The sequence below is a fragment of the Miniopterus natalensis genome, chromosome 16 (assembly GCF_054644295.1).
Source record: "Miniopterus natalensis isolate mMinNat1 chromosome 16, mMinNat1.hap1, whole genome shotgun sequence".
Taxonomy (NCBI): Eukaryota; Metazoa; Chordata; class Mammalia; order Chiroptera; family Miniopteridae; genus Miniopterus; species Miniopterus natalensis.
In genome coordinates, this window is record NC_142096.1 from 24380457 (window position 1) to 24394674 (window position 14218).

At 36.9% G+C, this 14218-nt stretch overlaps 1 protein-coding gene across 3 annotated transcripts; it reads right to left on the reverse strand.

The window, feature by feature from the left end:
* Positions 1 to 658: 658 nt before the first annotated feature.
* Positions 659 to 14218, reverse strand: COPS5 (COP9 signalosome subunit 5). Of its 3 annotated transcripts, none has more exons than XM_016206434.2 (8): positions 13957 to 14218; positions 11514 to 11748; positions 10232 to 10360; positions 9521 to 9586; positions 8882 to 8967; positions 7211 to 7322; positions 3679 to 3827; positions 659 to 900 (listed from the first exon to the last, which is right to left on the reverse strand). In XM_016206434.2, the coding sequence occupies exons 1-8, from the start codon at positions 14097 to 14099 to the stop codon at positions 816 to 818; spliced, it is 1005 nt and encodes a 334-aa protein (XP_016061920.1). In that variant the 5' UTR covers positions 14100 to 14218; the 3' UTR covers positions 659 to 815. The 3 variants fall into 3 exon arrangements, 2 of the variants coding, with proteins under 2 accessions (XP_016061920.1, XP_016061921.1); XM_016206435.2 differs by having other exon boundaries at positions 13949 to 14010; XR_001602702.2 differs by having other exon boundaries at positions 814 to 900; positions 2888 to 3827.

The following is a 14218-nucleotide window of genomic DNA, read 5'->3' on the forward strand; positions in this document are numbered from 1 at the left end:
ATGTTTCATCTGAACACAAAAACACCATATTAAATTATATATTTTTACTAATGGGCTGTCAAAAGGAGGTCCTCAAATGTTTTATTCAATGTCATTTCATTATAATGTTGATGAGATGCTCTAGGAACTTAACTCTTGTTTATATCAATTATCCTATGGTAAAATTGGTTTCACTGCACTTCCAAGAACCTACTGATTGACGTTCAGTGAGGACTTAATGTATAGGCAAATTGAAAAGTGGCTCTGATAATCAGTATGGCAACTGAAAAACTGAAATTCTCTGACTAATTTAGAAAGGCAAGACTCTTTAAAAAATAGTCCCATGCAAGACTCTTTAAAAAACAGAAATGTTCTGGCTGGTGTGGCTCAGTTGGTTGAGCTTTGTCCCATGCACTGAAAGGTCACTGGTTCGATTCCCAGTCAGGGTACATACTCAGGTTGCAGGTTCAATCCTTGTTTGGAGAGACAACTGATCAATGTTTTTCTTTCACATTGATGCTTCTCTCTCTCCCCCCTCTCATTTCCTCTCCCTAAAAATCAATAAAAACATTAAAAAAACCCGACCAGAAAGGTTCTAATATTTCTTTCCCTCAATTCAAGAATATTAAAGGATACTAGAAAATAATTTAACCCCTCCCACAAAACAATGAAAGAACAATTTCATTTTAAAGACTTTTATTACAGGATGTTAATATGTTCAGGACACTTCAGAGCACCTTATACTTCTAATCAGATTTTTGGTAACTGGTTTTAAATTGTTACTTGAGTATTTTTCTCATACTGGCTTTCAGGCAAAAGTACTACTTAGTGATTGTTTAAGAAATATTAATTTGATTAAACAGTTTATCCTTAATAACCTGAGACATCAATCCATGGATAGCTTCTATGGTCGTTTTACAGCTGGAAAGAAAAAACACATCATATAATGTCACAAGACCTGAAAACTGTTTCAAATATACAAGTCCCCCCCCATTTTCATCCTTGCACCCCCAATAATGATGTTCAGTTCTATTCATACTCCCCAAACCATACCAATTTATAGTTTACTGTCGTTATTTTTAGCCTCTGCATGTCTTTTGACCATTTCATTACTTCTGAGGACTTTCACAAGAAATAACAAGGTAAAATTTGAGATAATTCCTAAGTTAATTTTGTTACTTGTCAACAGCTTTGGGAAAAGTTCTGTTTTAGAAGGTGACTAACTTATATATAATTCATAATTATATTGATTCCAATATTACATAAAATATGTTATTCCTGCCCGGCCAGTGTGGCTCAGCAGTTGAGCATCGACCTATGATCCAGGAGATCGTGGTTTCATTCCGGGTCCAGACACAGACTGGGCTGTGGACTCAATCCCCAGCAGGGGCCCTGCAGGAGGCACCCCATCAATGACTTTATCTCATCATTGATGTTTCTCTCTCTCTCCCCCTCTCCCTTCCTCTGTCTGAAATCAATAAAAAAATTAAAAAATATATATATATGTTATTCCTTTCCTTGCTGTTTACTGCTAAGAATAATTTTAAAAATGATTTTAAAGAATCCTATGCATTTTTCCCTGAAACAAACACACATATCCTTCAAATAATTAAAAGTCAAAGTTAGGTCAGTGGGTGAACGACTCATATTTTATTATTTTATTTTATTTTTAAAAAATGTATCTATTGCCCGGCTGGGCATGGCTCAGCGGTTGAGCATCAACCTAGGATCCAGGCGATCGAGGTTAGATTCCCAGTCAGGGCACATGCCCAGGTTGCGGGCTCAATCAATGACTCTCTCATCACTGATGTTTCTATCTCTCTCCCTCTCCTTCCCTTTCTCTGAAATCAATAAAGATATATTTAAAAAACAAAAACAAAAAAAATATATCTATTGATTTTAGAGAGAGGAAGGGAGAGGGAGAGAGAAATATCAATGAGCCCGGCCAGGCGTGGCTCAGCGGTTGAGTGTCAACCTAGGATCCAGGCAATTGGGGTTCAATTCCCGGTCAGGGCACATGCCTGGGTTGTGGGCTTGATCAATGACTCTCTCATCATTGATGTTTCTGTCTCTCTCTCTCCCTCTCCTTTCCTCTGTCTGAAACCAGTAAAGATATATTTAAAAAAAAAAAAAAAAAGAAATATCAGTGATAAGACAGTCATCGTTGGCTGCATCCTGCATGCCCCTGGCTGGGCTTGAGCCCGCAACTAGGGAACATGCCCTGACAGTGAACTGAACTGCTATCCCCTGGATCATAGGTCGATGTTCAACCACTGAGCCATGCAGGATTTGTATTTTAGGATTAAAAAAAAAAAGTAACCCTCACAAACGATAACAATCCACCAATATTCAGAAGAGATGCAATTCTTAAAGTTACCAAAAAAAGGAAAATTCTCTGCTTTTATATTACTACTTTTGTCCTTCCTGCTTTCCTTATTACATAATTTTTTTTAAAGGGAAAGTTTCCTCAATTTATTTATTTATTTAATGTATAAATAAATACATTAAATAAAGGAGGAGAGAGAGAGTTGAAACATCAATCATTAGAGAGTTGTCATTGATTGGCTGCGAGCCTGCAATCTGGGCCTGTGCCCTGACCGGGAATCGAACCTCGATCTCCTGGATCCTAGGTCGATGCTCAATCGCTGAGCCACGCCTGGCCAGGCTCTTATGTAATTAAAGGCTTTTCCATAGTAAGATTTTTGCTTCATAAGAAATTGAGATGTAAACGTAGACAAAATTACAAATCACAAAGTTACAGAGACTGATGAGGAAAAAATACACATTCATAGCAAATACCAAAATTGAGACCTAATGTCAAAGGAAAATGTAATTTTTATCCAGGCTACTAGCTCTATCTATACCTCCTAAAAACACATGGAAAAGAAAGGAATGAGGTATTTCTAACCCAAGAGGGCTTCTGCTCCGAATACAATGTCTTCCCTCTTCCCTTCTTTCCATCTACCAGGCCAGTTTTTCTTAAAATGGATACCAAGGTTTCAGTTTATACAGATGTCAACATAATTTCCCCCTCCTTTCTGCCCCTAATTATCATATTAAAACTCAAAATTTTTTTGAAAGTAAATGTCATTTAGGTGGTCTTCCCAATCCTGTATGCATCTGAAGGGCCACATAATTATTTCCTAAGTTATCAAGAGAACATATCCCAAGTTTGTTGCTAACAAATCTTGATAGTGAAATTTGAGATACTAAACCAAAGATAATTTCAGAAGAATAACAAGGGAGATACAATCATTAGTGTGCTATTAAGGGGCTTAAAACTTTATAAAACTTTGAAATTTGATAAATTTAAAATTTAAGAAATCCTATTTTAATTCCTCAGAAAATAATTAGGTTAGAATGGATTATGGCATCCTTTTGCAAAAGCTTTTTTTCAAAGACTCAGTGACTGATTGGTTTTCTTTGTTACATTTTCTACCTAAACCTAGAAAAGGTGTGACTCCTAGAAAAGGATTTTTTTATAACATTACCTAGACCTCTAAGATTTTAATGTTCTTATCTAAAGTCTCCATATTTTCAAAGTTAAGATCTGCCTCTGATAACTCTTAAGGGTCCCAAGAAGTTAATATTCAGGCACGATTCTAAGTTATAAGTAAGTTAAACCATAAGGAATCTGAATCCTACTATTACTTGCAAATCTTGAAACAGAAAGAGGGGCTAGAATAGATTTGCTCTTACCTGTCTCGCGTAGCTTTGGCAAGTTTGTCTTCTGACTTTCGGTCGTGTGTTTCTAAACCCAACATGAAACTCCCTCGTCCCAGCTGGGCTTCTGACTGTTCTAATTTTTCAGACAAATCAAAAACCTGGCCGGTGGTATAGTCTGCATTCTGGAGGGAAAATGATATTGTGTCAGTACACAATACAAGTCTACCATTAGACAATTTTAATATAAAATAATTTTTTTCTATATAGGACATGTCATTTACAAAGAATTTCACTATGAAATTGAAGTGGATAGTCAGTGAATTAAGAAGTCAAATGCAACTTGCAAAGACTAACTGCAAAGTCAAGGAGTCCAAGTGTAGAGTTTTTCACGCTTGAACTTTTTCTTTTTGACTGCTGAAATTTAATATTTGTTATAATGAGAGGCTTTCACAGATCTGAGCCCAGGTTCTGGTTCTGCTATAGATTAGTTGGGAGGCCTTGAGAGAATGCCTTCACTTTTCTGTGCCTTTAAGTCTTCTTCTAAAATGGGGGAGGAAGTCAGTAATTTCTACCTTCAGGCTATTGTGAAGATTAAATTTAGTAATATATATAAAGTTCTTAGGACAGTCCATGGCACCTGGCAAAGCCTTAATAATTGTTAACTAATTTTGTTATTTGTTCTTGTTGAACTTCCGAAATTAGTACTTATGACAATATTTTAAAAATAACATTGTTTTAGCTTTAGCTTTTCTGATTATAAAATTAATAGCTATTGTAGAAAATTTGGAAAATGTAGAGCAATATAAAGAGGAAAAGAAACACATAAAGGGTATGGCAAAAGTAGGTTTACAGTTCTAAGTACATGAAGCACAGTTTATTCTTGTATTATTATTTATTAATTATTGTATTATTTTTCCATAAGAAAAACTGTAAACCTACCTTTGCCCCACCCTGTATAATCCCTCCACCTAGCTATAACCATGGTTATATTTTAGAGTATTGCTATCTCCTCACATGCACAGCTATATTTGGCAAGCTGTAATATATACAGGGTGAGGCAAAAGCAGGGGCAAAAATAGGTTTACAGTTGTTCCTATGAAAAAAGCCATGCGGGTTATGATTATTACAGTAGCAAATAAACTCTGTTTTGCATACTCTCAACTCTAAACCTACTTTGCCCACCCCTGTATTTACCATTTTGTCCTATAATATTTCATATTTTTCATATATACACTTAACTGTAATATTTTAAAAAATATTTTTATGGGACATCTTTTTGAAAATGTATTTAAAATACAGAACTTTTCATAAAGATGAGCTGTGATGTATATAGTCCATTGCTTTCCTATATTTTCAATAGAAGAACATGAAGATTTAATAAACAACTTGACAACAATTAGTGTGGTATCTTATTTGCTCTGTTTACAAGACAGTGTACAGGAAATATAGCTCAATCACGAAACAAGAAAAGTTATTTGCTGTCATCAGAGTCACTACAGAGGGCCCTTTAAAATGCTACCAGTTCTTCAATGGTTTTATGAACTTATATTTTTTAAAGATGCAATTATATTTACTTTGTCTGGATCTAAATGGTTTAGGACACCACCACCACCACCACCACTCCCTAAGTTTGGAGAAAACCTAACGGGTTATAGACCATTTCATATTTGGAAGATTTAGTTCAAGCCATGAAAATGTAGGAAGGCAGAAAGTTATAGTATTAAAATGAAATAAAATGATATCAATTACATTTCAGACACACGGAGAATAGACAAAGGGAACTAACTTCTTAGGTCAGAAAATTACTTTTTTTCCTTGTAGCTTTTAGGTTACATGCTTTAGCTGGGAAAAGAGATGATGTGAACATATATTTATATATTCTTTCTTAAAATGCTGCAATGTACTATATATAAAACTATAAGGAAGGAAGAAATATAATTTAACCTTTTCTTGATTGTTAATGTCCTCAGTATGTGCAGTGCTGTAATACACGGACAGCCAAAGGCTGAGTAGGTGGGTTTGCCTTTACACAAAGGTTCAGGCTGCTCTGTCTTAGTGTTTCCTCCCCTTGCCACCATGTGTCACTTCTGGCTGCTATGAGTACACTTGCCTCTAAGGAAACAACACATATAAAGCATTTAGCAGTATCTGGCATATAGGAAGCTCTTAAATGTTTGCTGTTATGGTCACTCTCCTTCCTTCTAATATGCTGCTGCTGACTGTTGAGGATAAAAAATAAGAACAGAAAACTTGTCAGAATTGTGTTTAAAGTGATAGTAAATATGCTCAAGTGAGGTCTTTCCCCCCGAATACAATGAACCAAACAACAACAAAATAATTTATCGAGGCTTTATTATATGCCAGGCACTTTGCTAAATGCTTTATATAAAGTATTTCAATAATTCTCAATGTATTTAATATGTAGGTACTAGTATTATTGAATCCAAGAAAGGCTCAGTCACATTAAATAACTTTCTGAAGATCACACGCAACTAGTAAAGTGGCAGCATTGTTTGAACTGAGTTAATTTTATTCCAAATTTTGTGGTTCTAACCATTAGGCAAATTGTACTATATGAAGTGGGTTACTTCTTTAATTTTTTTTTTTTAAGTAAGAAACAAAACAAAAAAACCAAACTGTTCCTGGCTAAGCTATAAATAGGATAGAAGCTTGTTAAATAAATATCCTTCTAAATATATTAGGTTTTAATGATATATTGGAAAATATTCAGCAATTTTTTTTTTTTTTGGCCTAGCATCTGCTGCTTTAAGGTATGATATCCTGATTTCCTTCTGGGACAACCCTTTCCCCATTCTAAGTCCATGTACTCCTGAAACAATTTCTTTTACCCCAGTAGTAAAACACTTGCTGGCCCAGATGGGCAGTACTTAAGCAAAGCTCAGACACAACGAGGCTTTGCCAAGGGGGAGAGAGGCAGACAGACAGACATGGAGACAGGCAGAGATGGGGAGGGAGTGTGTGTGTGTGTGTGTATCTTGATCTTCTCTTTTGAATGTGAAACCAAGAGGCTAGGAGGTCTGAAGCTAATGCTGCCATCTTGCTTTCACACAAAGCCTGAAACAAGCCAACTGTCATGAAATCAAAACTGAGAAAGACCAAAACCTCATAACATTGCTTGATTGCAAACTTAGCTGAAGTTGAATGAAGTCATACTCCTGAACTTTGCAGCTCACATACTTCTCTTTTTTGTTTAAGTCAGTTTGGTTGGGTCTTCTGTCACTTGCAACTACAGTCCTACCTGAAATACTTAACATACGCAAAAAACAGTATTTGTCTTTTTCTTTCTGTAGGTCTCTTTAAAGCAGGGTCAGATCTCACCCTCATCTGGGCACTATATCTGCCACTTAGACTTGGTCTCAACAGTACATGACACAGACCTCTGCTTGGCCTATTATCCTAATCCAGCTCTAGTCATGCAGGATCTGACCCCAGTCCTGCTGTCTTGGCCAAGTCAGATATAGACATTCCATGAAAAAGAGTTTCGGATATTAAACATTTATCTTAGATTAAATTCAAGGGCATCCTTTGAAAGTATAGTACTTACAGTAAGCAAGCTAGAGGAACTCAACGTATTCACCCAGTATTTATTCCACAAAAGCTCGAGCAATTTGCGATCCAGAGAGGACTTGAAATATGAGACTTCTAAGGCATAATATCTATGAAACGAAAGCACAAATTTAGTAAGTAAAAAAATACTCAGGTACATCATATGAAAGTTATGGCCAAATTTAAGTGAATTACATTTTATATCCAAATAGTCATGTTTTAGTTTTTAGTCCAACAGAACATCAGGTAACCACGGTCTCTTTACTCTTCAGGGGGTATGGTTTCAAAATCTTTTGCTTAGTAAACTTTGTGTTATATATTTTTTTCCTCTGCAGAGCCCAGAAATTCCCAAGAAGTTATCAACAACCAGTCAGAACTTCTGAATGACATATGTTTATCCGCAATATTGAGTTTATTAGTTCCCGACAACAGCACATAAGCTTAATGAACTGCCTGTCTAGGGTCAAGTATAATTTTTGTTAGGCTTTTAAAAATACTGAAAATGACATGTGGTTTCCCCATTCTTCCCATCCTAATCCCCTAATTAGGACTTAATGCTTTTTGGAAAGTAAACTATAAAGTAGGTCCTTAAAGCACCTAAAAGAATTACTACTGCTTCCAAAGCAATAAATAATAATAATAAATAATAATTTATAATCCAGGATGGCAAGGAAAATTTGCTTAAATGTCTGAAAAACATATCTTTTCAAGTAATAAATATCTAGATTCTGTACATACATGGATACAAAGAAAAACAAGGGACTTCTTTATCTTGAGGAGCTTGCCATTTATATAGAAGATGAATCCACAAGAGGTTAAATGACATACACTGAATAACAATAAGTGATGCTATAGTGCGTATATAAAATCAATCACCTGCATATTAACTGCTTGAGATAATGAGCACTCTCAGTGTTGACAGACTGCCCAAGAAACCCCAGGGAGAAAACAAGATTTAGAGTAACCCTTACATGAGTCTATGGTGTGGATATGTTGAGAGCAAGGAGGACATTAGGCAAAGAGCATCGACTCATACAAAGGAAAACCATGAAAGGAATGCTAAGGAAATCGGTTTGCCTGGACAGCAGCAAGAGCAGAATTATGTGAGGGAAACCTAGAAAGCTACTGGTGTCTAGTGGGTGGAGGGTAGAGAGAAAGAGAAACATTGATGCGAGAGAGACACCAACCCATTGGTTTCTTTAACACTTTTAAAAATTGAGACGTAACTCACATACCATAATAATTCACTATTTTAAAGAAGTATACAATTCAGTGGTATTTAGTATGGCTTCTTTAGCTTTTGGAGTGAAATGTTCAGGAAGAATTTTTGCTAAGTGGAACCTGGGTATTTTGAGGCTGCTGACAGGCTAGTGTCAGGCTGGCCCTGAATACAACTTCTTCAACTGTTAATTTCATTAACAGACCAAGTATCTTGTACACTGATAAATGTTTATGGTTGTGTGAAAGACAAATAACATGTTAGATTAAAACAATTAATAAAAAATTCAAATATTATCCTAAACTTGTACATCCTTACTATTATTTTAAAAGGTATTATGAAATGCATTTTGTCTGAACCTTTATTCTCACCTGTAAGGGGCTTGGACTATACGATCTCTAAGGTTTCTTTTGATGACTCTGGCATCAGATATATTTTAAAATTACTTACTGTTTGCAGTGTACACCAAAGTCTTCTATTTTATTAAGTGGGATAGTCTGGTACTCAGAAGGTCCCTCATCAGGAGGTTTGTAGCCCTAAACAAAAATGAAGAAAATAGAAGATTAAAAAAAAAAAGCAAACCAGAAGGAAAATATGTTTTACATGCAGCTTTCTATTTATAGAAACATTAATTTTGGGGAGCTAAATATTGAACATAAATATTCTAGTAATAAAAATGTATATTGCTTATACCCTCCCTCAACTCCATTTGGTGGCTGAAGACTGGATTTGCCATATTCATTTTCTTGTCCTTCAGTAAGGTGTACTTGTGCTAATATCTATTTTAGATTGCAGGGAAGGAAACAGATACGTTTAGCTTGTTTCTCTAGTGCCTGTGAGGGTGCCACAGGCACACAGACAGTTATTAACAAACGAAGACTGCTTCTCTAATGGGATTAATTATATAAAGCACATATGTATTGTCTTCTGCTAAGGACGATTTGTGCTAAGGACAAGCTGACTGCTGTTTTGTAAATATTATCAAATTGCTTTAGGACAAAACAAGATACTAACCATAACACATCTTTAAAAATAAGTCAAATATTTGGAATTTTAAAAGTTATACAGACTTATAATTTTAAAAATTACCTTTGGGTATGTCCTAAAGGCTCCAAGATTCACTTTCCCTGCAGATATTGTTCTTGTTGGGTCAATCTACAAGAAAGATATATTTAATATCTACCGATTATAAAATCATTTTATACTTCCATTTGTTTAAAAAGACATATGTAAATATAACACTATATACACACACACAATAATTAAAATAACCAAATAATAGAAAAAAAAGAAACTAAAAATCCATAGAAGTTCAATAAAGTGGTAAGTATAGAAATGTTTCATAGTTAATTTAGAGGTTAGATCTAATTATTATATTCTTTAAGAATATTATTTGAAGATTTGCTCCTCTTTTTCAAAAGAGGAGCAAATTTTTTTCTATTAATAGATGGCCAATTTCTGCCTTCCTCGAAGTAGCCTGGATGGCATCTAGAACATACCAAGAGCTGCTCTAGCAATTCCTGATTTACTCAACTCGGTCAACGCTGGCTGTATGTCTACTACGTGCTGGGACCTGAGACACAGGTTCTGTGATCACCCTCATCTTACGGAGTGGGGGAAGAGACACAGAGAGATTAAGTAACGTGTTCAAAGTTCCAGTTCCTAAGAGGTGGAATCCAGATTCAAACCTAGGCAGACTGACACCAGAACCTTGCTCTTACCACAGTTTTATTTCTTGATATACTTGCTTTAGTAATCTCCATAAAGAACTTCATGAAAATGGGTTGTAAAAGTACTTACCACCACTGCTACGAATGGCTCCTGGAACTGCTGATTGAGCATCTGAGTACTAACATCAATCCCAGAAAGCCAGCAGCCATAGCCAGGGTGGCTATGATACCAGCCAATTGCATTTTCAAGGCGGCCAACCTAACAAATGAAAAGGGCAAGGGAGTTTGAGGTTCCTGTTTAATCTTAGAGACACTTATTTGTCTGTTCACATAGCATTATAGTAAAATAATAGTATGCACAATAGTTTATAGAATATGCTGCTTTCAAGTTAAAAAAAGATGTTCTGAATAGATAATATACGCCAAAGCACAAAATTAACAAGATACAAAGGTTATTCAGTCTCCTTCCTACCTCTTTCCCTTGAACTATCTAGTTTCTCAGCCCATATGTTATCACTACATGCAGCTGCTTAAGTACCTATCTTCGAGATATTCTTTGCATATATGTAGATTAATAAAAAACACATAATGGCATACCACAAACGGTGTCCTACACTTTGCTTTTGCACTTAAAATACTCTGGGGTTCGTTTCGTATTAGTAAATATGTAACTACTTTAAAAAAAATTTTTTTAAAGGCTGGTTAGCAGCTCATTGTATGACTATACCATAATTTATTTAATCAGTTTTCTTTATATATATGTATGTGTCTATTGATTTCAGAGAGAGGAAGGGAGAGGGAGAGAGATAGAAACATCAAAGATGAGAGAGTCATAGATCAGCTGCCTTCTGCACACCCCCTACTGAGGACTGAGCCCACAACTCAAGCATGTGCCCTGACCAGGAATTGGACCTCGATCTCTTGGATCGTAAGCTGATGCTCAGCCGCTGAGCCACACCAGCTGGGCACCAGTTTTCTACTCAGTAACACTTAGGTTATTTCCAAAGTTTTGATTTTAAACACACATCTGATAATGTGTGAGAATTAAAAAAATTTTTTATTGAGATTTAATTGACATATAACAAATACTATATTAGTTCAGGTATACAACGTAATATTCAATATGTATATATTGCAAAATGATCACAATAAGTGTTAATTAACAGCCATCATCACACAGTTACAATTTTTTTCCTGTGATAATAACTTTTAAGATCTACTCTTGAGTGTGAGAATTTACTTTTTAAAAATTCATGCTAATTTCATATACATTTTACATAGAAATTGTTAAAAATAACTTAAAATTTAAACTTTAATGTAAAGAGAATAGCTTTGTTTAGAAAGTTGAAAGTCACCATGAGACTCTTTAACTTGCAGTAGAGTAATTAAACTTTAAGGAACAAAATTTTTACCTGTTTGGCATTTTCTATATATGCAGCCATGTACTCATATGCAGCAGCCTGAGCATTTACTCGGGTTTCAGTGCCCTCTACAGGCAAAGCAAAACTGTCCATAATGATCATAGTTTCACCATCCACCTTTCCCAGCATCAAGCCCATCACTTCCAGGTTGCCTCCTGATCTGGCGTGCATCACCATTTTCAGTAGAGCCAATGCTGAGATTTTGCAGTACTTAAAGTAATGGTGACTACAAAACAAAAGCGCATTGTAATTAACTTTCTTATATAAAGCACAATTTTGAAAGAGTTTGTTTGAAGACGATGAGTAAGCATTGAAGGAGTTTACAGTGGTGTAAGGGGGAGGAGGTGTAGAATGTGGGGAAGAAAACAGAAGTAGGAAAGGACAGAGTTTCTGCAGGGGGTGGAAATGATAAACATGTAGGAAAGGACAGAGTTTCTGCAGGGGGTGGAAATGATAAACATGTCACAGACCTGTCAAATATTTCTCCTTGGGACAAAGGAAGAGTATGAAATAGTTTTTTAGAATATACTGCTCAAGTAGGAAAAGAGGTAACTACATGACCAGTTCAAAAGACTTGTTCTCCGTTAATTTTGGAATCATCAGATCTCTGACTGTGATTTTAGATGGACGGTGGTGCCTAACTATTCTCAGGCCCAACCCCTGGCCTTGTGGTTAAGAATGTGGGCTCTGATATCCAGCTGCCTCTGTTTGAATACTTGTACTGCCAAGTTCTACTGTGGCCTTGAGATAACCACTGAATATCTGTGCCTCAGTTTCCTCATCTGTAAATAGGTATATTTCATAGAGTTGATAGGAAGAAACAAACTAAGTGAAATAATGTATATAAAGTGCTTAGCTTAGAGCCTGACACATACTAAACTCTCTGTAGTATCAGCCTCAAAATTAAAAATGTAGCCCTAATGTCAGGAGTTCTGTTATAATCACTATTTCAGATTTTGTCATCTGTGGATGTGACTAAGCTATTCTTGAATAAAATTACCTTTGCCATCTCACTGATGTAGCCCCAGACAGCTAAGATAAATATACAATTAGAGCCACAATCAGACAGTGAGGCAAGCTGATAGTTTCCAAATATTTAACAGGCTACATCAACCTAAAATGCACAGCTTGCTATAGAAGCAAGCAGATAACGAGGCAAACTAACCAGTCTGTAAAGAGTGGTCAGTCACTGTCCCTGAGAAGCCTTTTTAAGATGTCTGCCCACAAATTTCAATCACAAATATGGAGACCTGGTCTTGGGAGTCAAGACATGAGCTATAATCTTGGCTCCTTCATTTACTGGGAAAAAGAAAAAAACAACAGTTATTGTGCTTCTATTACATACATTCCAGAAGCCTTTTTATATATTACCTCACCTAATCTTCAGGTCTTATGTCTACTTTACAGATAAAAAAATGAAGATGGTAAGTAAATTTCCTAGGGTCAATCAACTAATTAGCAACAATAGTGAGACTGGACCTTAGGTCTGACTATTGCTCACTTAGGAGTTTTTTGCCTCTGTGACTGTGAAATAAGTTACTTACTGTACTTGCCTGGGTTGTCATGAGGATTAAACGACATGGAGATTTCTAGCTCAGTGCTCAGCCCATATTAAGTACTCGATAAACTCTGCTGGATCTGAACACTGACTGTTAAAGCTTGCCTTGTAAAAAACTGTGAGACAGACGAAGTGTGGTTTTTGCTGTTGACCACGGCTCTCCTTTCTCTCTCCATTAGAGAGACTGTGCTTTTTACTCCCTCCCTAACAACATCTGCTCTCAGGTAAAGAATCCTCAACTTGTCATCACTCCCAGGGACACAGGGATTTTGATAAGGGGCAAAGAGCCTTAAGCTCTATCGATACAATTTCTAGTTACTGTGCACTGGTGGAGTAACATTTTGGAAGACTGGGTAGAGCCTCGAGTTTCTGAAATAACTACTAGCAATAAAAAAACAAAACACACACACCAAAAAAACCCCCAACCAATCACAGATCTCTAAAAGATGGCTCATAGAGACCCTTGGGCTGGCTCAATCTCGGAAGACAGCTGCAGTCTCCACAGTCTGGGGTCAGGTGAAGGTCCCAACAAGGTGCGTATCGACATAGGGTTCAAGGTAGAGTGTGTGGCACGTATTGCAACACGGGTGTTGAGAAGTGACACCCCAAATCATCACCTGTTTTCCTTTCCCATTCTCCAGGGGCAAGTATGTTAAAGAAACAGAAAAGGGAGACGAAGAGAGCCCCAGTGGAGGGGCTTAGTCTCTACTTGCGGGGATAAAAGGCCAACATTTTCTCAGGTGCATATTCTTTCTACTCCATGCTCAAAAGCGCCCAGCTCTCCACCCCCTTCCCCTCCCCTCCCCTCCCCTCCCCCGGGTCTCCCACACTCCCGCCACCCCTCCCTCCCCTGCGTCTCGCCAGGGACCTCCTCACTCCTTAGTCCAAGGCTTCGCCGCCAGGATTTCTTGCTGCTGCTTCTTGTCGTATTTGTAGATTTCGTCGATGCTCTGGGCTTCCTGCATGTTGTTGGCCAGTTCCCAGGTTTTCTGGGCCATACAACTCCCGGACGCCGTCATCTCCAGGAATTCGCGAAGCTGTCGCCTCCACGATCAAGACGCAACTTTACTTCCCTGGGTTTCCAGGTGTGGGCTTCGGACCCCGCACCACGGGTGGAAACTTGTTACTAGCCTCTCGA

Bases quoted from the DNA above. Each gene is read 5' to 3' on its own strand.
- COPS5 (XM_016206434.2), bottom strand. From the start codon at position 14,099: ATGACGGCGTCCGGGAGTTGTATGGCCCAGAAAACCTGGGAACTGGCC. The intron at 10,361-11,513 runs GTAAAAATTTTG...TTCATTTGTTAG, and splicing joins ATATAGAAAATGCCAAACAG to GTTGGCCGCCTTGAAAATGC. The intron at 8,968-9,520 runs GTAATTTTTAAA...ATTTTTGTTTAG, and splicing joins CCTTTAGGACATACCCAAAG to GGCTACAAACCTCCTGATGA.